Source organism: Rhinoderma darwinii, chromosome 2 (genome assembly GCF_050947455.1).
Source record: "Rhinoderma darwinii isolate aRhiDar2 chromosome 2, aRhiDar2.hap1, whole genome shotgun sequence".
Lineage (NCBI taxonomy): Eukaryota > Metazoa > Chordata > Amphibia > Anura > Rhinodermatidae > Rhinoderma > Rhinoderma darwinii.
In genome coordinates this window covers 180,501,410-180,525,397 of record NC_134688.1, presented here as the reverse complement: position 1 = coordinate 180,525,397, position 23,988 = coordinate 180,501,410, and the positions used below count along the sequence as shown (strand labels likewise).

Sequence of the window (23,988 nt, the reverse complement as noted above, 5' to 3'; positions counted from 1 at the left end):
GATCGGCGCTGTAATGTAAATAACAGCAGTGTTTTTTATTTTTAGCAAGTTATGCACAATTTTAGATTTATACAAATTCGTTTCTTAATAGACAACTGGGCGTGTTTTTACTTTTTTACCAACTGGGCGTTGTGGAGAGTCGTATATGACGTTGGCCAATCAGCGTCACACACTTCTCTCCATTCATTTTTAGCAGTACTCACGACACAGAGTGATTTTGCAAGATCACGCTGGGCTGTCACATACTCCCACATTAACTTTACCGAAGTGTCTTGAGAGTGAATAGACATTGCCTCCAGCCAGGACGGGATGTCTATTCACGCTCCCGACACTTCGTTAAAGTTTCTTGGGGACTTACTCACACAGCAGAGCGTGATCTCTCAAGATCACGCTGTGCTGTCATACACAGAAACTTTACCGAAGTGTCGGGAGTGTGAATAGACATCGCGTCCTGGCTGGGAGTATGTGTTGCGAGTTCTGCTAAAAATGAATGAAGAGAAGTGTATGACGCTGATTGGTCAGCGTCATACACTTCTCTTCACAACGCCCAGTTGGTAAAAAAGTAAAAACACGCCCAATTGTCTATTAAGAAACTAATTACCTTTAATCTAAAATTGTTCATAACTTGCTCAAAATTGATAGTTTTTCAAAATAAAAACCACTGTTGTTATCTACATTACAGCGCCAATCAGATTATGTAGGAGATAGGGCATTTATAATCTGGTGACAGAGGCTACTTAAAGTGTAGCTAAATGTTTGACAAACTTCTGACATGTCATAGTGACGTGTCAGAAGTTTGAATTGGTGGGGGTCTGAGCACTGAGATCCCCCCCCCCAATCGCTAGAACGAAGCAGCTGAAGCGTTCGTGTGAGCGCTCAGCCGCTTCGTGTCTGTTCGGCTGTTTCCGGAAATAAATGTATCGGTGTACGGACTCAATAGCAAGTCTATGAGCCCGTACTCCGATACATCTGCTTTCCGGAAAAAGCCGAACAGACACGAAGCGGCTGAGCGCTCACACGAACGCTTCAACTGCTTCGGTTTAGAGATTGGTGGAGGTCTCAGTGCTCGGACGCCCACCAATCCAAACTTCTGACACATCACTATGACATGTCAGAAGTTTGTCAAAATGTTTAGCTACACTTTAAACGTTAAACAGATGCCTGTGACCAATGGATCCCTCACCCATAGGTTTCCACGTAAAAAAAAATGTATATAGTGTTGTCTACGTTTTTGTTTTTTGTGGGATGTCTCTGGATAGAATAGCACAGTCGACTTTGCTATTCTATCCAGCAAAAAAAAGGTATCCCGGAAGTGTACCACCATGTGGAGGCCAAAAGGACATTATTTTGGTCTCCGTCGGTATAATGGGAGCCTATGAAACGTGCAAGGGGAACGCAGCGTGAAAGGGGCCTTACTACCAGTTGTAAAGAAACTAATTCAAAAGGGACAAACCAATATGACCAAACTTACTGTTTTTCAGTTTTCCAAAAATGGATTCTGAAACATCTTGGAAAGTAAATCAAACTTAAAGGGGTTTTCCAGCTTCTGACAACTGATGAACTATCCACCGGATAGGTCTTCAGTACATGATCTGTGGGATCCGACACCCGGGCCCCGCACAGATCAGCTGGTCCAGTGCCACCTTGCACCGGACATACAAGCCGGAAGCAGTTAGCTCCGGCCACGGAGCATTATGTGCCACAACATCCGATGCCCGCAGGCCACCGGAGCGGCTCATCGGTACGGGGTCCGGGTGTCGCACTTACACCGATGACATACTGATGACCTATCTGGTGGATAGGTCATCAGTTGTCAGAAGGTGGACAACCCCTTTAAAGAGATCTGTCACTAGTTTAGTAATGCCCTATCTCATAGCTTATCTTACAGGCGCTGTCCCACTGAAAATGCTAGTGAAAATTGTGTCCCAAAACGTTTATTATTTTAAAAGTTATGAGCTTTTTTCTAAATATGTAAATTAGCCTTTATTAGCCAACTCGGAGGTAACAGCAGCGATTCTCACAAGGTGGAGCTACCTCACCATCTCTGACGCCGTCCTATCAGCATGAAGCTTCACACAGTATAAGGCCCCATGCACACGACCGTAAAAAACCTCAGTTTTTGCGACCCGCAATTGCGGTCCGCAAAAATGGACCCATTCACTTTCATTGAACGCGGACACCTTTCTGTAGCGCTACGGATGGGTGTCCGTGCCTTAGAAATGTTCTGAAAATTATGGAACATGTCCGTTCTTTTGCATTTTGTGGGCCGTGCTCCCATACTTTGTATGGGAGCACGGCCCGAAAATGCGGGTAGCAGTCGGCGGCTGGCCGTGCCCGCAATCGCGGGCCGTGATTGCGGGCATGGTCGTGTGCATCGGTTCTGAGAGAGTGAGGCTGGAGGGAAAGGGGATCACTTCAAACAGCCATATCTCTGGCTGTGGACCACCTAGAACAGCGGTTCTGTTGGCATATGAAAGATGAGATTCTAGTCTTTCATATGGCACCAATTGTAGCTGTGACACAATCGGATATATCACTAGATGAAAACACAGTCGGGAATGGAAGCAGTGTACTATATGATCACTCTGTTGCTGGGCAGGGAAGGGGGAGAAGCTGTATGATGATTGGACAGCGTCATACAGAAAACATTACACGCCCAGAGTGAAAAGAAAGTCACATTAGCATATTTAGAAAAATGGTCATAGCTTTGCAAATAATAAATATTTTTGTAAACAAATCACACTGCAGTTATCAGCAGCAAAGCTCCTATTAGTTTAGTTAGGAGATAGGGAATTGATAAGCTAGTGACAGAGCCTCTTTAACCCCTTCCCTCTTTAGCCACTTTTGACCTTCCTGGCAGAGCCTCATTTTTCAAATCTGACATGTTTCAATTTATGTGGTAATAACGTCGGAATGCTTTCACCTATCCAAGCGATTCTGAGATTGTTTTCTCGTGACACATTGGACTTTGTTACTGGCAAAATTTTCTCAATACATTCAGTATTTAAAGGGGTTGTCCAAGATTTTTTTTTTTAAGTACATTTAGAAATACATTACACATATAAAAAATTGCATAATATACTTACCTGTGCAATCTTGCTTCTGTTCTCCGCTCTGGCTGCTTCTTCCTTCTGGTCACTTGAGCGCTGACGTCACCTTTTCTGCCGCCTCCACTGTCGTGTCGTATCCCGATCACATGGTCTCGCACCAGAGAGACCTCGGATGGTATACGACACGTCACTTGTCACGTGGTGTAGATCGGCTTCTTCTGCTTCACATGCAGTAACGCGCATGCGCTGTCACTGCTGTTCTCGCGGTCCCTGCTGTTCTCGAGATAACAGCAGGGGCCGCGCATGCGCGTTACAACAGAACAAGCCGATATACACCACGTCACAAGTGACGTGTCGTGTACCCGGCAAGAATTCAAGATCAACAACGCGGCAGAGCCAAAGCAGAGAGAGACGTCAACAATCAAGTTCCCGACGGCAGGATCTGGAAACGGGGCCACTTTGGAAAACGTAAGTATATTACAAATGTATTTATTTTTTTAACTTAAATGATTTAATGGTGTTATTTAAAATATTATGTTATCTCGGACAACCCCTTTAAATGTGAAAAACACCAAAATGTAGCAAAAAAATTGAAAAAATTTGCATTTTTCTAAACTTAAATGTATCTGCTTGTAAGACAGGCAGTTATACCACACAAAATAGTCGCTAATTAACATCCCCCATATGTCTACTTTAGATTGGCATCGTTTTTTGAACATCCTTTTATTTTTCTAGGACGTTACAAGGCTTTGAACGTTAGCAGCAATTTCTCACAATTTTCAAGAAAATTTCAAAAGGCTATTTTTACATGGGCCAGTACAGTTGTGAAGTGGCTTTGAGGGCCTTTAATATTAGAAATCCCCAAAAAGTCACCCCATTTTAAAAACTTCGCTCCTCAAAGTATTCAAAACAGCATTTAGAAAATGTCTTAACCCTTTAGACGTTTCACAGGAATTAAAGCAAAGTAAAGGTGAAATTTATAAATTTCATATTTTTTTTGCAGAAATTTATTTTGAATCCAATTTTTTTATAACACAGAAAGTTTTACCGAACAAATGCAACTTAATATTTATTGCCCAGAGTCTGCAGTTTTTAGAAATATCCCACATGTGGCCCTAGCTTGCTACTGGACTGAAGCACTGGCCTCAGAAGCAAAGGAGCTCCTAGAGGATTTTGGGGCCTTATTTTTATTAGAATATATTTTAGGCACCATGTCAGGTTTGAAGAGCTCTTGCGGTGCCAAAACAGGGGAAATCTCCCAAAAGTGACCCCATTTGGGAATCTACACACCTCAAGGAAATTATCTAGGGGTATAATGAGCATTTTGACCGCATAGGTTTTTTACAGAAATTATAAAGTAGGCCGTGAAAATTAAAATCTAAATTTTTTCAAAGAAAATGTAGGTTTAACAATTTTTTTCCACAAGGACTAAAGGTGAAAAAGCACGCAAAATTTGTAAAGCAATTTCTCCAGAGTAAAACAATACCCCACATGTGGTCATAAACGGCTGTTTGGACACACGGCAGGGCTTAGAAGGGAAAGAGCTATTTGTCTTTTGGAGCTCAAATTTAGCAGGAATGGTTTGCGGAGGCCATGTCACATTTGCAAAGCCCCTGAGGGGACAAAACAGCGGAAACCTCCCACAAGTGACCCATTTTGGAAACTACACCCCTTTTTGGAAACTACACCCCTTGAGGAATCCATCTAGGGGTATAGTGAGAATTTTGACAGGTGATTCATAGAATTTATTCGAATTGGGCAGTGAAAATAAAAACAATTATTTTTCTTCAGTAGCTTTAGCTCAAAATGTTTCATTTTCTCAACAAATAAAGGAAAAATAGAACCAAACATTTGTAAAGAAATTTCTCCCGAGTACAACAATACCCCATATGTGGTCATAAACTGTTTGGACACACGGCAGGGCTCAGATGGGAAGGAGCGCCATTTGGAGTGCAGATTTTGCTGGATTGGTTTCTGGGCGCCTGTGGGACCAAAACAGTGGAAACCCCCCCAGAAGTGACCACATTCTGAAACTACACCCCTGAATGCATTCACCTAGGAGTGTAGTGAGCATGTTAACTCTGCAGGTGTTTTGTAGAAATTAGTGTGCACTCGATGTTGCAGAGTGAAAATTAGATTTTTTCCATAGATATGCCAATATGTGGTGCCCAGCTTGTGCCACCATAACAAGACAGCTCTCTAATTATTATGCAGTGTTTCCCGGTTTTAGAAACACCCTACATGTGACCCTAAACTTTTGCCTGGACATTCGACCAGGCTCAGGAGTGAAAGAGTACCATGCAAAATTGAGGCCTAATTTGGCGATTTACAAAGTATTGGTTCACAATTGCAGAGGCTCTGATGTGAAATAATAAAAAGAAAGTGACCATATTTTGGAAACTACACCGCTCAAGGCATTTATTAAGGGGTGTAGTGAGAATTTTCACCCCACAGGTCTTTTCCATAAAAGAATGCGCTGCGGGTGGTGTAAATTAAAAATTTATATTTTTCCCTAGATATGCCATTTCAGTGACAAATATGTCATGCCCAGCTTATGCCACTGGAGACACACACCCCAAAAATTGTTAAAAGGGTTCTCCCGGGTATGGCCATACCATATATGTGGAAGGAAACTGCTGTTTGGGCAGGCTGTAGGGTTCAGAGGGGAGGGAGCGCCATTTGGCTTTTGGAGAGCGGATTTTGCTTGGTAGTAGATTTGTTTGAGTATTGCTGGTGTTTCCGTTTATAATGTGGGGGTACATGTAAGCTGGGCAGAGTATATCAGGGGCATAGTGAGGTGGTATAATAATGGGGAAAATAATCCATAGATGTGTGTTACGCTGATCCTTTCTGCACAGGCCAGTGTCGCACTAATAAATGTCCTTTCTCATGCCCCTTTTGGTCCACACTCCGCACCTTTGTAGTTTGGGGAATTTTGCTGGGAAGTGTTGTCCTGGTATAATACAGGCACCCTCACTTCCAGCAGATATGTTTGGGCCCTCCCCTTCCTGGTTCCCTAATTTTAGGGCCTTGATAAATCGCTTCTTGAAACAGAAGAAATGTTCCCCTCGGCCTGAACAACTGCATTTTTTATTTCCTAACTTATTGGAGCCTTAACTAATTTTATTTTTTCATAGACGTAGTGGTATGAGGGCTTTTTTTTTTTGCAGGACGAGCTGTACTTATTATTGGTACCATTTTGGGGTACATGAGACTTTTTGATCACCTTTCTATCCTATTTTTTGGGAGGCCAGGTAACCAAAAAAACGCAATTCTGGCATATATTGTTTTTTAGTTTTTTTTTTTTATACAGCGTTCACCACGCGTTATAAATTACATGTTACCTTTATTCTGCGGGTCAGTCCGATTCTGGCGATACCTAATATATAGAAGTTTTTTATGTTTTACAACGTTTTGCACACTAAAATTACTTTTGTAAAAAGAGTGTATGTTGTGAGAACCATAACTTTTAAACTTTTTTGTCGACGGAACTGTATGAGGGCTTGTTTTTTGCGAGACGAGCTATGGTTTATATAGGTATAATTTCTGGATATGTGCGACTTTTTGATCACTTTTTATTCCAATATTTGTAGGGCAAAGTGAACAGAAAACAGAAACTCTGGTATAGTTTTTTACGTTTTTTTTTTACGCTGTTCACCACGTGCAATAAATAATATAATATTTTTATACACTACCGTTCAAAAGTTTGGGGTCACCCAGACAATTTTGTGTTTTCTATGAAAACTCACACTTATATTTATCAAATGAGTTGCAAAATGACTAGAAAATATAGTCAAGACATTGATAAGGTTAGAAATAATGATTTTTATTTCAAATAATAATTTTCTCCTTCAAACTTTGCTTTCGTCAAAGAATGCTCCATTTGCAGCAATTACAGCATTGCAGACCTTTGGCATTCTAGCTGTTAATTTGCTGAGGTATCGGGAGAAATTTCACCCCATGCTTCCAGAAGCCCCTCCGACAAGTTGGTTTGGCTTGATGGGCACTTCTTGCGTACCATACGGTCAAGCTGCTCCCACAACAGCTCTATTGGGTTGAGATCTGGTGACTGCGCTGGCCACTCCATTACAGATAGAATACCAGCTGCCTGCCTCTTCCCTAAATAGTTTTTACCTTGTACTAATCTCCCACTTTACCAGCACCAGAGCAACCCCAGACCATCACATTACCTCCCCCATGCTTGACAGATGGCGTCAGGCACTCTTCCAGCATCTTTTCAGTTGTTCTGCGTCTCACAAATGTTCTTCTGTGTGATCCAAACACCTCAAACTTCGATTCGTCTGTCCATAAGACTTTTTTCCATTCTTCCTCTGTCCAATATCTGTGTGCTTTTGCCCATATTAATGTTTTCCTTTTATTAGCCAGTCTCAGATATGGCTTTTTCTTTGCCACTCTGCCCTGAAGGCCAGCATCCCGGAGTCGCCTCTTCACTGTAGACGTTGACACTGGCGTTTTGCGGGTATTATTTAATGAAGCTGCCAGTTGAGGACCTGTAAGGCGTCTATTTCTCAAACTAGAGACTCTAATGTACTTGTCTTGTTGCTCAGTTGTGCAGCGGGCCCTCCCACTTCTCTTTCTACTCTGGTTAGAGCCTGTGTGTGCTGTCCTCTGAAGGGAGTAGTACACACCGTTGTAGGAAATCTTCAGTTTCTTGGCAATTTCTCGCATGGAATAGCCTTCATTTCTAAGAACAAAGGTCAATTAACACTCAGATAATTTATGGAAAGATTACAAAGCTTTATTAAGACATAAATACACACATAATGAATAGTAAAAATAGAACCATGCTATGCAGAGAGTGTCCTGCAGTTGGAAGCAAAATGGGAAGACAAAGATCAAAAAGTGTCGTGCAGTGCAGAGATCCGGCGTTTTATAATGAACATATATTTGTAACAGAAGTCAAGTGACACATGTATTATCGCCCAAGGTTGCCTGCATGTAACATTGTGGAGTCTAAACACAGGCCAGAAGTAAGGCCAAGAAAAGACTTACCCATGAGTGGTTGCTCCTACAACTGCAGAGACACCAAACCCGACGCGCGTTTCGGCGGAAATGCCTTCGTGCCTAACCCCCGGACGAAGGCATTTCTATTTTTACTATTCATTATGTGTGTATTTATGTCTTAATAAAGCTTTGTAATCTTTCCATAAATTATCTGAGTGTTAATTGACCTTTGTTTATAGGCACAACTTATGATATTTTAAGGTCAATACACCAAGTCTTACTTGGTTTCACATCAAACCTTCGTTGTCTGTATCTCAGCCAACAATTGTAGGTTTGTTCCTGAATGTACAAATAAGTCATTCATTTCTAAGAACTAGACTGTCGAGTTTCACATGAAAGCTCTCTTTTTCTAGCAATTTTGAGAGTTTAATCCAGGGGTGGGCAAACTTTTTGACTCGCGGGCCACAATGGGTTCTAAAATTTGACAGAGGGGCCGGGCCAGGAGCATTTGGAGGGAGTGTTTGGGCCGGATATACTAAAGCATTAAATGTAGTGTGTGCAAACCTCATAGCACAGTAAGAACACTACAACCCAATTTATTAACTGTCTTTCAAATGTGAAAAATAGCCCTTATCAGTTAATAAATTTGTCTCAAGGAATATGCAAGATATGGCATTTACATACTATTTCGCAGATACTGGGAGAAGGAAATGTAAATAGATTAAAATAACATACGCACTGTGATTTATCAAGAAAAAAGTTCTGTTGCCTCTGTAAATTAGCTGCCAACCTCTGAGCAGTAGCCGCCCGTTCTTGTGTTGACTGCTTGCTAGCATAGTTTGCATGCTTCGTGGCAAAGTGACGGCTGATATTGTACTCTTTGAAAACCGAAGGGCTTAATGGTGACGTGAAACGAAGTGAAAATTAAAGTGAAATAAAGAGAAATACGCGCCACATTAACCCCTTAATGACCGGGCCATTTTGCACGTTAATGACCAAGGATTATTTTTTGTTTTTCCACGGTCGCATTCCAAGAGTCGTAACTCTTTTTTTATTCCGTCGACATAGCCGTATAAGGGCTTGTTTTTTCCGGGACGAGTTGTATTTTGTAATTGTACCATTTTTAGATGCTTATAACATATTGATTAACTTTTATTAACTTTATTTTAGGAGAGAATTGAAAATAAGCAGCTATTCCAGCATTAATTTTCACGTTATAAATTTACGCCGTTTACTATGCAGCGTAAATAACATGTTAACTTTATTCTATGGGTCGGCACGATTACAGGGATACCAAATGTGTAAAGGTTTTATATGTTTTTTCTACGTTTGCACAATAAAAACCCTTTTATTTTTCCGTCGATGTGGCCGTACGTGGGATTGATTTTTGCGGGACAATGTGTAGTTTTCATTAGTACTATTTTGGGGTACATAGGACTTATAGATGAACTTTTATTTTATTTTTTATGGGGGGAATGGGAGAAAAGAGAGAATTTTGCCGTTGTTTTTTGCGTTTTCTTTGGACGCCGTTCATCCGGCGGTTTAATTAATGTGTTCATTTTATTGGTCAAGTTGTTACGATCGCGGGGATACCATATATGTGTATGTGTGATTTTGTTTTGACCGTTTTATTAAATAAAACCACTTTTTGGGGCAAAAAAGTAGTTTTATTTGACTTTGACTGTAATTTTTTTTATTTTTTTTTTCACAAACTTTATTTAACGGTTTTACTTTTTTTTTTTTAGTCCCACCAGGGGACTTCACTATGCGATATGCCGATCGCATATATAATGCTTTGGTATACTTCGTATACCAAAGCATTATTGCCTGTCAGTGTAAAACTGACAGGCAACCTGTTAGGTCATGCCTCTGGCATCGCCTAACAGGCAGATGCTGAAGACAGACCTGGGGGTCTTTGTTAGACCCCCGGCTGTCATGGAAACCCGACGGCGACCCGCGATTTGTTTGCGGGGGCGCCGATCGGGAGACAGAGGGAGTTCCCCCCTCTGTCAAACACATTAAATGCCGCTGTCACTGTTGACAGCGGCATTTAATGGGTTAAACTGCCGGAATCGGCGCGTGCTTCGATTCCGGCAGTTGCAGCAGGAGCCAGGCTGTGTATAACAGCCGTGCTCCTGCCGCTGATCGCGTGGGTAAACTGTCAGTACCCGCGCGATCACAGGACGGATATATCCGTCCTCCTGCGCGAACTAGCAGCTGCTGAGGACGGATATATCCGTCCTTCGGCGTTAAGGGGTTAACAACGGTCAATGTGTTTTGAGTGCGCCATCTATTGGGAAAACGTGGGCATTGCAGGGAAAGGGGAAAAAAAAGGAGGTTTTTACTATTATTTGGACAAGTTCGGCGGGCCGGATTAAAAAGCCTAACGGGCCGTATGTGGCCCGCGGGCCGTAGTTTGCCCATGTCTGGTTTAATCGAACCCACAAATGTAATGCTCCAGATTCTCAACTAGCTCAAAGGAAGGTCAGTTTTATAGCTCCTCTAAACAGCAAAACTGTTTACAGCGGTGCTAACATAATTGCACAAGCGTTTTTAAGGGTTTTCTAATCATCCATTAGCCTTCTAACACAGTTAGCAAACACAATGTACCATTAGAACACTGGAATGATGTTTGCTGGAAATGGACCTCTATACACCTATGTAGATATTGCATTAAAAACCAGACGTTTGCAGCTAGAATAGTCATTTAGCACATTAACAATGTATAGAGAGTATTTCTGATTAATTTAATGTTATCTTCATTGAAATAAACTGTGCTTTTCTTGCAAAAATAAGGAAATTTCTAAGTGACCCTAAACTTTTGAACGGTAGTGTACCTCGGGTCGTTACGGTCGCAGCAATATGAAATACATATGGTTTATTATTTTTTTTCAATAATAAAGGACTTGATAACGGAACAGGGCGATTGTGTTTAATTGTATTACTTGAAACTTTTATTATGTTTTCAAACCTATTTTTCTAACTTTTTTTTTACACTTTTTTTCAAGTCCCACTAGGGGACTTGAAGGTGCAACTATTTTTTTTTTCTAATATGTAGTGCAATGTATTAGATCTGTCAGTTATTCACTGAGAGCAAGCTGATTAGGCTTCGCCTCCCGGCGGGGCCTAATCGGCTTCCGTAATGGCAGAGCAGGAGGCCATTGTGTCTCCTGTTGCCATAGCAGCAGTCGCCAGTCCTGATTGTCTGTCAGGGCTGGCGATCTGCTAGCGACCGCTAAGATGCAGCTATCGCTTTTGATCGTTGCATCGACGGAGTTAATGGCAGGGATCGGAGCTAGCTCCGGTTCCTGCCCTTACTGGTGGATGTCAGCTGTAACATACAGCTGACTTCCACCGCTGATGACGCCGGATCAGCACCTGAGCAGGCGCCATCTTGCCGGCGGCTACGGAAGCCGATCAGGCTCCGCCGCCAAGCGGGTCCTGACCGGCTTCCATGCTAGGCAGACCGGGAGGCCAGTATTTCATTGCTGGGGTTCCGATGAGCTGCAAACACCTTAAATGCAGAGATCGCGTTTGAGCGCTGCATTTATGGGGTTAACGGTGGGGTTCTAAGCTAATTTCGGTCCCTTCCACTACAGCCAGATGTCAGTTGTAAGATACCGTTGACATCCGGCGATGATGGCACCGGCTCAGCCTCTGATCCGGTGCCAAGCATTTGGCGTATGGATACGGCAAAATGCGGGAAGCACTAGCTTTCCATGGCGTACCCATATGTGAAATATCGGGAAGGGGTTAATATTGGGTTATAGCTCTAACTTCTTATTGTAACTAATGGGCAATTTTATTTTGGTTGAATATCTTTGTAAATAATAGGGTTGCGCGATACATCGAAACTTCGATACTGTTTAGATACCGTGCAGCTTGAAATGTTTCAATACTGTTAATTCCTGTATTTCGATACTATGCGGCTGCACATCTTAGCATTGTAACACATTAATGTTGTAAGAATGGGACTGCGGCTCTGTAATACAGCCATTGCCCCGCTCCTGGGTCCTGACAAGTGCGCGCGCATGGTCATCATGATGTGATGCGACCAGCCCTGCACTAAAGACAGAACATGGCGGGCGCACTACAAAACACCCCCATGTTCTGTCTTCAGTGCCTGCTCATTAGTGCACCGGCGGCTGCATCACCTTATGCTGACCGCACGCACACACTTATTGGCAGGAGCGGGGCGATAGCTGTATTACCCAGCTGCAGCCCCGCTCTAACGGCGGAGATCATAGAAACCTCTCCTCTCTACTGCTATTCCCCTGAATGCTGCGATCAAAGCTGACCACAGCATTCAAGGGGTAAATGAGAAGGGGGATGCCCTTTAGATTGCGTAACAGGGAATCCGTGTGATGCGATCGAAGGACATACCATATATGAGCAGACAGCCCAGGGTCCATTGAAGGACCCCGAGGCCGTCTGACCATATTTCCTGTTAGGGCAAACTTAGGTATTTCCTAACAACTGTTAAATAAAATAAAAAATACACACACATTTTTTACAATAAACATTAAAATAAGTCTAAACACATAAAATATACACATTCGGTATCGTCGCGACCGTAATAACAAATTTATAGCGTCATTTATGATGTTTACGCTGTTAGAAAATTAAAATAGTGTTTCTTTCACTTATTAATGTGAGGCACGAGATATTATGAATTTTGAACCTCCATGTGCCTCACATTAATAGTAATTAACCCCATCATGTACCTCACACATTAACCCAATATTGTTCATTATGACTGAGGAACATGATGTGGTTAATTACTATTAATGTGAGGCATGTGGAGGTTCAAAATTCATCACATTATTGTTGGCAAAGTATCGTTTTGGTATCAAGTATCGCAATACTGCATGAAGTTTAGTTATCGAAGTCCAAATTCTGGTATCATGACAACCCTAGTAAATACATTGTATTACTTCTATTGCAATGGCTGTCAGTTATACTTTATTATAGTCCAGAGCTGCATTTACAAGTCTACAGGCTTCAGAATCTCCCAACATTGTGTCTGTAGCCAACCAAGTTCCAAAAGACGATGTAACGTGTTCTCTTTATTGAAGTACCTATGTATAATCCTTCCAACGGCAAGAAGAGTTTGAAATGGTTGACTGCTATGGACACTTACTTTTTGTTAGAAGGTTCCCTCTGATGATCAGCTGATTAGAGGGCGTTGCACTTCTCAGACCCCTAGTGATCTGCAGTGCCTCTGCAGGGAAAAATAAGCATTACACTTTACCACAGTTCCAGTTCATTCAATGGGCTCTCTTTGTAGGTGCTCACCATTCTGGCTTCACTCAGAATTCCCTAAAAGTTTATTATTTTGAAATGGATTATCTAATGCAGACACCCCATGGGGGGGATTTTTTTTCTTATATTTCTTCTTGTTCACTTCATATTCTAGCATACTACCTGGAGGCAGTCCTTAGTGAATTATGTCCCCCACCCTCTCGGCGCAGCAGGAGAGGGATTCTTTGCTTTTTACTGGATGAGGTATAGTAGTAGGAGATGAATTCTGCTGCCATTGCTCTTCTCTTCCTGCTGTCTGTCCATTTGCTCGGTCTCTGTGTTTGCTGTATATGAGAATCTACGGGCCTCTCATCACTACTGAGCAACTCTCTAGATATAGTTTGGATTGCTATAAATTAGGATTTCCACGTGCATAGTGCATTGTATGGCCACGGAGGTAGTCCAGCCAATGTATAAGCTGTACTGAGTGTACAAATGCCCTAACATTGTTGGTCATTGTATGGTTTTGTGTATAAGGGAAAGAATATTCATAACATTGTCTACAATCCACAGACTTTTTATTTATTTACAGGTGGAGAGCAGGCAAAGAGGTATCGGTTATATCCTGAAGGCAAAATGCAGAAGATATGATAGCTGTGTCTAATTCATCAGATCTCTGCCAAAAGTAAGATATTAAATTGTTGATGTTACTTTTTAGTATGGAGTATTGTGAAAAATGCCAGAAAATCTCTAAAAATATTTGACTGATCATAACAACAAGCAATCTGCAAACACAAAGATGTCATCCTAGAAATGATCTATAACCTGAAAGAGGACCTGTCATTCCTTCTGACATGTCTATTTTAGCAAATACTTGTATTTCCCTTGAGATAACAGTTCTGAAACAAATTTTCTTAGAACTCTGCATTGTGCCATTCCTCTGTTATTCCTCCTACAAATTTATGAATGCAATCAAGATAGGGTGTTACCAATCCCCTTGTCAAAGGGGTGTGTCCCTACATAGTCTGAGAGCATGGATTGGATGGTATCAGACACACCCCCAACTAGTAACATCCAGTTGTCAATTTATTCATAAATTTCTAGGAGGAATAACAGAGAAACAGCAAAAAGTGGAGTTCTAAGAAAAAATGTTATATAATTATTATTTAATGGCGAACGACAAGTATTTACTAAAACAGACATGTCAGGAGAGGTGACAGGTGGTCTTTAAAGGCTATGTGCACCTTTTTCCCTGAAATTTTTTGCTAGGGCTACACTGGTTCCGGCAATCTACAGGTCGCAACGCGGCCACATTCACTTTAGTTGCGCAAGGGCACACTGCAATCTCTGGCCGCGTGACCTATGTCACAGTCAAAGTCGCCGTTTAACCTTATTGTTCATCTGGTTTCTAGATGCAAAATTAAATAACTTTCTAAATCGGGGGTAGGCAACCTTGGTGAGGCAGATATCTACTGTAATAATATAAAAGGTTCTTAAAAGCTATATACACTTTTGAAAACTTTTTTTTTTAAATAAAATGTAGCAGTGTTTTTAGTGCAACTTTCTAATTACTTTTTATTAAAAATGATTTTTACTTTTTGAGATACAGCTGCTTTGCATCCTGTATACAGAGCAGTGGTATCTAGTACTGAGAACTGAATATGTCAGGTCCACGGGACTTAAAATGCTGAAATAAAGCGACCCTGTTTAGGCCACACACTGTACTTACAGGGTGCTATTTTCACATAATTATTTAGATTTTATTACAAACATACATGTTGCAATCACATTGTAAGTCTGCAAATATTTTATAAAAAAAATGGATCAGAAACAGCATATTTTCACCGAAGAACTACAGTAAGGCGTTTGCAGTGTACATCGGAGCTATACGTTGGGAGGATTTCCCGACGTATACCTCAGTCGTAAGCCTCCAATGTATGCTACTGCACAGTCATACTAGGGATCCACGATGCATCAAAGCTTCGATACTGTGCATCCCCAAACGGTTCGATACCCTTATTTCATGTATTTCGATACTAAGCTGTGCGGCTGCACAGCTCAATATAGTAACACATGAATGTATGAGAGCGGGGCTGCGCCTATGTATTACAGTCATTGCCCCGCTCCTGAGAAGTGGGCATCGTCAGAATGATGCGACCAGCACTGCACTAATGAGGGCCAGCACTGAAGACAGAACATGTCGGCCGCACTGCAAAACACCCCCATGTTCTGTCCTCCGTGCCTGAACCGCCACTTAGTGCAGCGCCGGCCGCATCACCTCATGCTGACCGCGCGCGCACTTGCTTTCAGGAGCGGGGCAATGTCTGTATTACACAGCTGCAGCCCCGCTCTATAACGGCAAGATCAGAGAAACCTCTAATCTCCGCCGCTATTCCCCTGAATGCTGTGATCAAAGCTGACTGCAGCATTCAAGAGGAAGTGAGAAGGGGGGGTGCCCCTTGGATCGTATCACAGGAATCCCTTTGACGCGATTGAGGGACAAACCATATATGGGCAGACAGCCCAGAGTCCATTGAAGGACCCCAGGGCTGTCTTACCATATTTCCTGTTGTTAGGACATACCTAAGTATGCCCTAACATCTGCCTGTGTACTATCTGTACAGAGGCTAATGTACTGGCACATATCTGATATATGTCAGTACATTAAAGTTTAAAAATAAAGTAAAAATAAAGTAATGTTAAATTAAAAAAAACACATACACCTTTTTTACAATAAACATTAAAATAAGTCTCAATACCTAAAATATTCACATATTGGGTATTGGCGCGGCCGTGATAAGCTTCACAACAATTTTTTAACCTCCATGTTCCTCACATTAATAGTAATTAATTCCATCATGTACCTTACACATTAACCCATTATGACTGAGAAACATGATGGGATTAATTACTATTAATGTAAGGCACATTCAAAATTCATCACACCTCGCGCCTCACATCAGAAAATGGAAGAACTTTTTTTTAATTACTGTTGGCAAAGTATCGAATTGGTATCGAAATCGCAATACTAAACGAAGTATCGGTATCCAAGTCCAAAGTCATACAGTGACATACGTCATCTATAGGCTTCCATTGTACTAATATGTGAAGTATTTACTAATACATTTCTTAGTTTCGTAATGACATTCTTAGTTTATTATTACTACAGGGAGAATACCAACAGCAATTCCCTTGCTAGCATAAGCAATGGAAGCTTGGAATATTCGATGACAACGGTAGGTTGTTATCACATTAAGCACATATTTAGTCTTGTAATTTAATTACTATACAGTGTGTATATATATATATATATATATATATATATATATATATAATTGTACATTTATTAGTCTTTTTTTAGGCTGTTTTTCAATGAATATGTGTATTTGAAGTGTTTTTAAAGGCATTTATATGTGTTTTCCTCCCATTAAATTCAATGGAATACACAACGTGTAAAACGCACCAAAAATTTACATGACGCTTCTTTTTTTACACAAAAATGTGCCGTATGCACTAATGATGCCTATTACCAATGGGAAGCTTAATCCAAGTGTTTTTTTATACGTGTTTTTATATTCGTTTCTTTGCATATGCTTTTTCTGCTATATGTAGTGGATATTCTTGTATATACTATACCAGTAGAATTGTATTGTGTGGTTTAAAGCACTGTCCTCGAAATACCAGTTATGACTGCTGAAGCAAGAGACTTACTTAAAGGGAACCTATCACCAGCATTTCACCCATTGAACTCTCCTCACCCCTCTCTGGCCGCTCCTATCAAAAGTTAATTGCCGTTATCCCCTCTCCTAAACTCCTCCTCCAACTGTAAATAACGGTCTGCAAACATTTTGCACCTTTTATCGTAATAATCCGGTGTCCCTTTGTGCGCACACCCCAGATGAGGACATCAATGCAGAAGCAAGGATTTTGTGTGCTGGGGAAGGCGAGGAGCTGTCAATCAAAAGTAGGGAGGCGGAGTAAACTCAGAAAGACTTGAGGAATGAAGATTTGACTCTTTTCAAACAAAGATTTGACTCTTTTATGCTCATTAGCATACGGTGTGGGAACACTAAAAAACTGAATACTAAAGCTACAGAGCCAACTAAGAAGACAATTATAAGTTATATAGAAATTATTTTTCACCCATTACCACCAGGTATTGCTGGTTTAATAGGTGAAATGCTGGTGACAGGTTCCCTTTAAGACTGAATATCGCGCCACATACGGTCTTACTGCGCCCACATACTGTTTCATTTAAAAAAAATCTAAATTGATTTGGTGCAGTGGCCGCTACTCCCCTTTAACATGTGTGATTAGGATATCTTGCGCCAATATTTTCTGTGTTTGGAATTTTGGCTGCTAAAATATACACATAAACCCATTTTGCGATAAGATTTTTCCTCACATGGATCTTGTTTTCATACTACAGTAGACACAGGGTATGTGGGGGTGGAAGAAGCTGCAATTGATGACAGGGAGACAGAGCACAGCCTGTTACTGTCATCCCTCCCTGTACAGCCTCCAGTGACCCCATGAGGTTGATACTAGAACGTTTCTTTATGTTATCACCCCTCTTATCAATCTTCTCACTCCTATTCTTTCTTCTATAGGGGTGAGACATTGAGCAGTTGCACATCTAATCGCTCTCTGTGCCTAATCAACATTTGGCTACTTACCCCCTCCCCAAAAAAACCCTGAAAAAAAGTATAACTTTTCTCTTGGAGTGGGATGCGGAAATACATTGACATTAAAAAATTATATTATAGTGATACAGTGCTGATCTGTAACCTATGACTCCCTATAGGCGTTGTGAGACTACAAGTCCCAAGATACCATGAAAGTGTGCTTTGTTCATAGCATGCAGGAACTTGTACTTTTACAAGTTTATACTTGCAGGTTCTAATGTTGTAGCACTATTTTTACGGTATTAATGCAGCAAATTATACATACTAAATATACTCATTGTAGACTACATTGTAGACTACACTGCTGCAATATACTGTATACTATGAACGCAGCTGTTTACATATTGGCAGTGCTGTAAAGGATACTGTGCTGCCCTTAGTACCATTAGAGCTGAATGTACATACTCCTCTGCAGTGATATATAAACCCTATGGGCGATTATTATTTATTGATGATTTTATTACTATTAACCCCTTAATGACCGGGCCATTTTGCACGTTAATGACCAAGGATTATTTTTTGATTTTTCATGGTTGCATTCCAAGAGTCGTAACTTTTTTTTTACTCCGTCGACATAGCCGTATAAGCGCTTGTTTTTTGCGGGACGAGTTGTATTTTGTAATTGTACAATTTTTAGATGCTTATAATATATTGATTAACTTTTATTAACTTTATTTTAGGAGAGTATTGAAAATAAGCAGCTATTCCAGCATTGATTTTCACGTTATAAATTTACGCCGTTTACTATGCAGCATAAATAACATGTTCACTTTATTCTATGGGTCGGCACGATTACGGGGATACCAAATATGTAAGGGTTTTATATGTTTTCCTACGTTTGCACAATAAAAACCCTTTTAGAAAAAAATTACTTGTTTTTGCATCGCCGCATTCCAAGAGCCGTAACGTTTTTATTTTTCCGTCGATGTGGCTGTATGTGGGCTTGATTTTTGTGGGCCAATGTGTAGTTTTCATTAGTACTATTTTGGGGTACATAGGACTTATAGATGAATTTTTATTTAATTTTTTATGGGGGGAATGGGAGAAAAGAGAGAATTTTGCCGTTGTGTTTTTTCATTTTTTTTGGACGCCGTTCATCCGGCGGTTTAATTAATGTGTTCATTTTATTGTTCAAGTTGTTACGATCGCCGGGATACCATGTATGTGTATGTGTGATTTGTTTTGACACTTTTACTAAATAAAACCACTTTTTGGGCGTTTTATTTGATTTTCACTGTAATTATTTTTTTATTTTTTTTCACCAACTTTATTTAACTGATTGACATTTTTTTTTTATGTCCCACCAGGGGACTTCACTATGCGATGTGCCGATCGCATATATAATGCTTTGGTATACTTAGTATACCAAAGCATTATTGCCTGTCAGTGTAAAACTGACAGGCAATTTATTAGGCCGTGCCTCCGGCATCGCCTAACAGGCAGATGCTGAAGGCAGACCTGGGGGTCTTTGTTAGACCCCCCCGCTGCCATGGAAACCCGACGGCGACCCGCGATTTCTTTGCGGGGGCGCCGATGGGGTGACAGAGGGAGCTCCCTCCCTCTGTCAAACACATTAGATGCCACTGTCACTATTGACAGCGGCATTTAATGGGTTAAACTGCCGGAATCGGAGCGCGCTTCGATTCCGGCAGTTGCAGCAGGAGCCAGGCTGTGTATAACAGCCGTGCTCCTGCCGCTGATCGCGTGGGTACAGTCTCAGTACCCGCGCCATCACAGGACGGATATATCCGTCCTCCTGCGCGAACTAGCAGCTGCAGAGGACGGATATATCCGTCCTTCGGCGTTAAGAGGTTAAAGAGGCTCTGTCACCACATTAGAAGTGCCCTATATTGTACATGTGATCGGCACTGTAATGTAGATTACAGCAGTGTTTTTTATTTGGAACATGTTTATTCAGAATCCTGACACTTCGCTAACACAATCCCGACACTACAGCACCGCAAGCGTGATCTCGCGAGATTACGCTGTAAATTGTCGTTTCAAAAGAGATTACGCTTGCTGTGCTGTAGTGTCAGTTCTGAATAGACATCACGTCCTGGCTGGAGGTAATGTATATTCATTGTCAGGACACTGCAATAACGTTAATGTGTCTTTATGTGGCTGCACATAGTGATATAGCTATATCGCTATGTGCTGTGTAAATGAATAGGGAGAAGTGTATGACGCTGATTGGTCAGCGTCATACACTTCTCTCCACAACACCCACTTGGTCAAAAAGTAAAACATGCCCAGTTGTCCATTAAGAAACTCATTAGCATAAAGCTAATATAGGTCATAACTCCGTCAAAAATGATCGTTTTTCTAAATAAAAAACACTGCTGTAATGTACATTACAGCGCCGATCACATCATGTACAATATACGTATAATGTGGTGACAGAGCCTCTTTAAATTATATCTTGGTATTTTTTGAAGTTTATTTAAAGTAGAACTCCCTTGAAAAATTTTATTGCTTTGCCCGTTTGTAATAGGCATCTTGTACGTGTATATATTTATTTCCTCACCACGCTCATCTATCTTTCAATACATATGCTCCGTTCGGCTCTGCTATGTGGTCACGGTGGCAGTAAAATGACAGAAAACATCGCTTTATGCCCCCATAAAGAAGTTCGGTCCCCAGGTTGTACCCCCATAGATATAGTGCCACACAGCCCCATCCCCCCCGTCCCAGGGAGTGCCACAGAACCCCCCCCCCTGTCCCAGGGAGTGCCACACAGCCCCCCCCCCTCCTGTCCCAGAGAGTGTCACATAGCCTCCCCCATCCCTGGGAGTGCCACACAGCCACCCGTTCCTGGTTTTGCCACACATCCCCTCTCCCTGTAGGTGGCGCCTTTGGGGCTTCCTCTAGAAGTGGAATCCCCAACCAGAGCTTTGCGGACGCGCCGGCCGTAGATTCCACTTCAGGAGGAGCCCCTGACGTCACTGTCCATATATGGACAGTAATGTCAGGGGCAACCCCAGAGCTATAGTTCCGGGCAAAGCGCTACTAGCACTCTGCCTGGGACTCCTGCTCTGCTCCTAGCATCACTGTCCATATATGGATAGTGATGTACGGAGCAGAGTTGAAGTCTCAAGCAGAGCGCTAGTAAAGGCTCTGCTCCGGTACTCCGGCTCTGGGGAAGCCCCTGACGTCACTGTCCATATATGGATAGTGATGTCAGGGGCAATCCCAGAGCCAAAGTCCCGGGCAGAGGGCTACTAGCACTCTGCCTGGGACACTGCTCTGCTCCTGACATCACTGTTCATATATGAACAGTGATGTCAGGGGCTTCGGCACCAATCTCCAATTACATCCCCCCCCCATCCCTTTTCTGAATGACCTCCCGCCATTGGCTGGCAGCATATGACTTCGTAAGCTGCCAGCCAATAGAAGACTAACTAATGCAGTACTGGCATGCCGTGCCAGTACAGCGGAGCATTACGTCGGGCAGCCACAGGAGGAGACCGCATTTTCGCATCCTGTGTCTCCTCTCTCCTTACTGAATGGATGGAATGGCGGCCAGTGTCAGCGCAGAGGAGCAACAGTGTTTAACGAGCTACTCCATTTTAGTCACAGGTGACGATGCGGCGGGGCGGGGCTTCCTCCTGTAGCTCAGCCCATCTGTGAGATTATGAAATCGATTCACGATTCTGTTTAAAAACAGAATCGTCTCATGACTCCAGGGCGAATTAATCAAATTAATTTGATTAATCGCCCAGCCCTACTATTTAGTATATTGGCAGCAAAGAGCAAGCCAGACATACCAATGTAGCGCAGCAAGCAGCAGAAGACAGACTATGCTACAGACAACATTCTCTGAAGACCGGAAGATACTGAGGAAAAAGATGAGTGACAGGATCTGATGACCTCTCTGGCTTCTGTGATTGGCCAGAATAGTCACCAGGCTTGGATGCTGTTCTGGCACACTGCCTTCTATGTCTGATGCACATTGCATTGGGAAACTAAAGGAGGATGTCCAGATTGGGCCCCTTCCCACCCGGGCATTGAAGCAACTGCCTACCCTGCCTCCATGGTAGCTATGCCACTGTGCCTAATCTGACTATTAATCGACTCCACGCCTCATATGTTTACTGGCATCTGGAGCACAGAGATTTTTTGTCTATTCAGTTTTGATAATTTTATGAAGACATGTTCATGTATACATAGGCATGAGTGTCATTTTTGAACTCTGCACATCTTGAACTTTTATTTTTAGAAGATGTTGTACGTGCCAGGCTCTGATCGGATCACTTTGAGCCACACACATGATGTTTTAGCCATTTTTTACAAAACGTTAGTGTGAAATGCTGGGTGGAATTTTTTGTGTAAGGCGTCTACTACTTTCATAAAATATATGGGTATGGGATGTAATATGATTTTTTACAAAATAATTCAGATTTTATTTGTGTGTCAAAAGTGTGAAAATTGTTGCAGCATGGAAAGGGTTAACACAGATAAACCAATAATTCTGCTAAACCGAGCCCTTAGGCACAGGGATTTGGACAATATTCTTCAGCTCATGGGTGGTAGTTAACAAGGATATTTAGCTGACTCAGTAAATCCAATAGAAAGTCTTATCCTATAATAGATTCCATTTAAAATATCTGTGTACTCGACTGGCTGCAATATTATGTTTTATTTTCTTGACATTTATTATTACATAATAGGTAATGAGAGGCCGAAGACAGTCTGAAAATCTCTCTCGAAGAAATTCCTCAAGGCGTAGCCGGGACAGCCGCATATCAAATGGAGAAGTAACTGAAGCTGTGACTCTGTTTGAGGTTATCAGCATTGGAAAGAGAGCAATACAGGTAAATTGTTTTGTAATCTATATTTGTACTACAATGTGCAAATTGATGCACTGAACATAGTGGCCAGTCCAGCATGATATCCTACTAAATATTTTGTTGGTCCATCTTTTGCCGTTGTAATATCTGAGTTGTTCCCTGATTCAGATGATCTTTTATGATACATTTTTGCATCTGTTTGCCTGTACAAGTCTAAGACTAGGGCTACACGGTGACACAGGTAATGAAAGTCTTTGTGGTCACTTTGCGACCAGCACGTTGCCGCAACACCACAGATGCAAGGAATCTAAACCCGCTGGACATCTTGCGACTGGTTTCACAGTCGCAGCAACTTGCGGGTTGCAAAGCTACCACATTCACTTACACGTAGGCAGCAAGACACCGCAGTGTTTGGACGTGTGTCGCAAGTCGCCATGTTGCCCTAGACTAACAGGCTTTGCATTCACTCCACTCTGAAACCTTCAGCTACTTCCCTTACGGGCTAGTTCACACAGAATTTTTTTATGTATAAACCGAGTCGGAATCAGCGCCACAAAATGCCCGAAACCGCCTCTCATTGATTTCAATGGGAGGCGGAGGTCTTTTTTTCCACGCCAGCTTTTAGTTGCTCACCAGAAAAAAGCGGCATGTTCTTTCTTGCCGCGGTTCCGCCTCTGATCTTCCATTGAAATCAATAGGAGACGGTGGCGTTTTCCGCAGTGTTTTTTGCCCGCGGCGCTCAATGACCCTGGTGATCTGACTGAGGGGGGCGCGCCAACGAAGGCCACAGCCTCTTCATAGTTTACTAGACACAACCGCTATGGATGTGTACGGCGCTGTGGCTGGTAAACATTGAAGATGTCGCGATCCCTCCAGTCATCTGATCGGCGAGAGTGCTGGGAGTCGGACCCCACCTATTTGATATTGATGCCCAATCCTAAGGATAGGCCATCAATATAAAATGCCCGATTAACCCCTTCAGGGAACTTTCAATTTTTTTTTTGTGGTTTAAACTGCCTATACAGACACAACTAAATGTGTACTCTCAGATTGACGCACACTGGATCAGGTATGTTAAAATCCAACATGCCCTATACTTGTTTCCACTGTCCGCAATGGATGGGGGACAGTTGGGTTGATCCCATGCACGTCCGTATTGTCAGACATCTGCCTACAAGCTGCTTTGTTTAGTGTTATATAAGCTACTGTTTTTCTGCACCAGTTGAAAGTTGTTAGTATGGTTACTAGGTGTAATGTATC

The 23,988-nt window shown here is 42.0% G+C and overlaps 1 protein-coding gene across 3 annotated transcripts in view; it reads left to right on the top strand.

Annotated features, from left to right (window-relative positions):
• The window catches only part of LOC142742612 (cohesin subunit SA-2-like), a 109,744-nt gene that overhangs the window by 5,492 nt on the left and 80,264 nt on the right, over positions 1-23,988 (top strand). For 2 of the 3 annotated variants that reach the window (XM_075852559.1, XM_075852558.1), the window contains exons 2-4: positions 13,849-13,941; positions 16,426-16,492; positions 22,609-22,752. In XM_075852559.1, the coding sequence (XP_075708674.1) occupies positions 13,904-13,941; positions 16,426-16,492; positions 22,609-22,752 (249 nt within the window). In that variant the 5' untranslated portion in view covers positions 13,849-13,903. Of the gene's footprint in view, positions 1-13,848; positions 13,942-16,425; positions 16,493-22,608; positions 22,753-23,988 lie in introns of those variants that run through there. The other variant, XM_075852560.1, reaches the window with a different exon arrangement.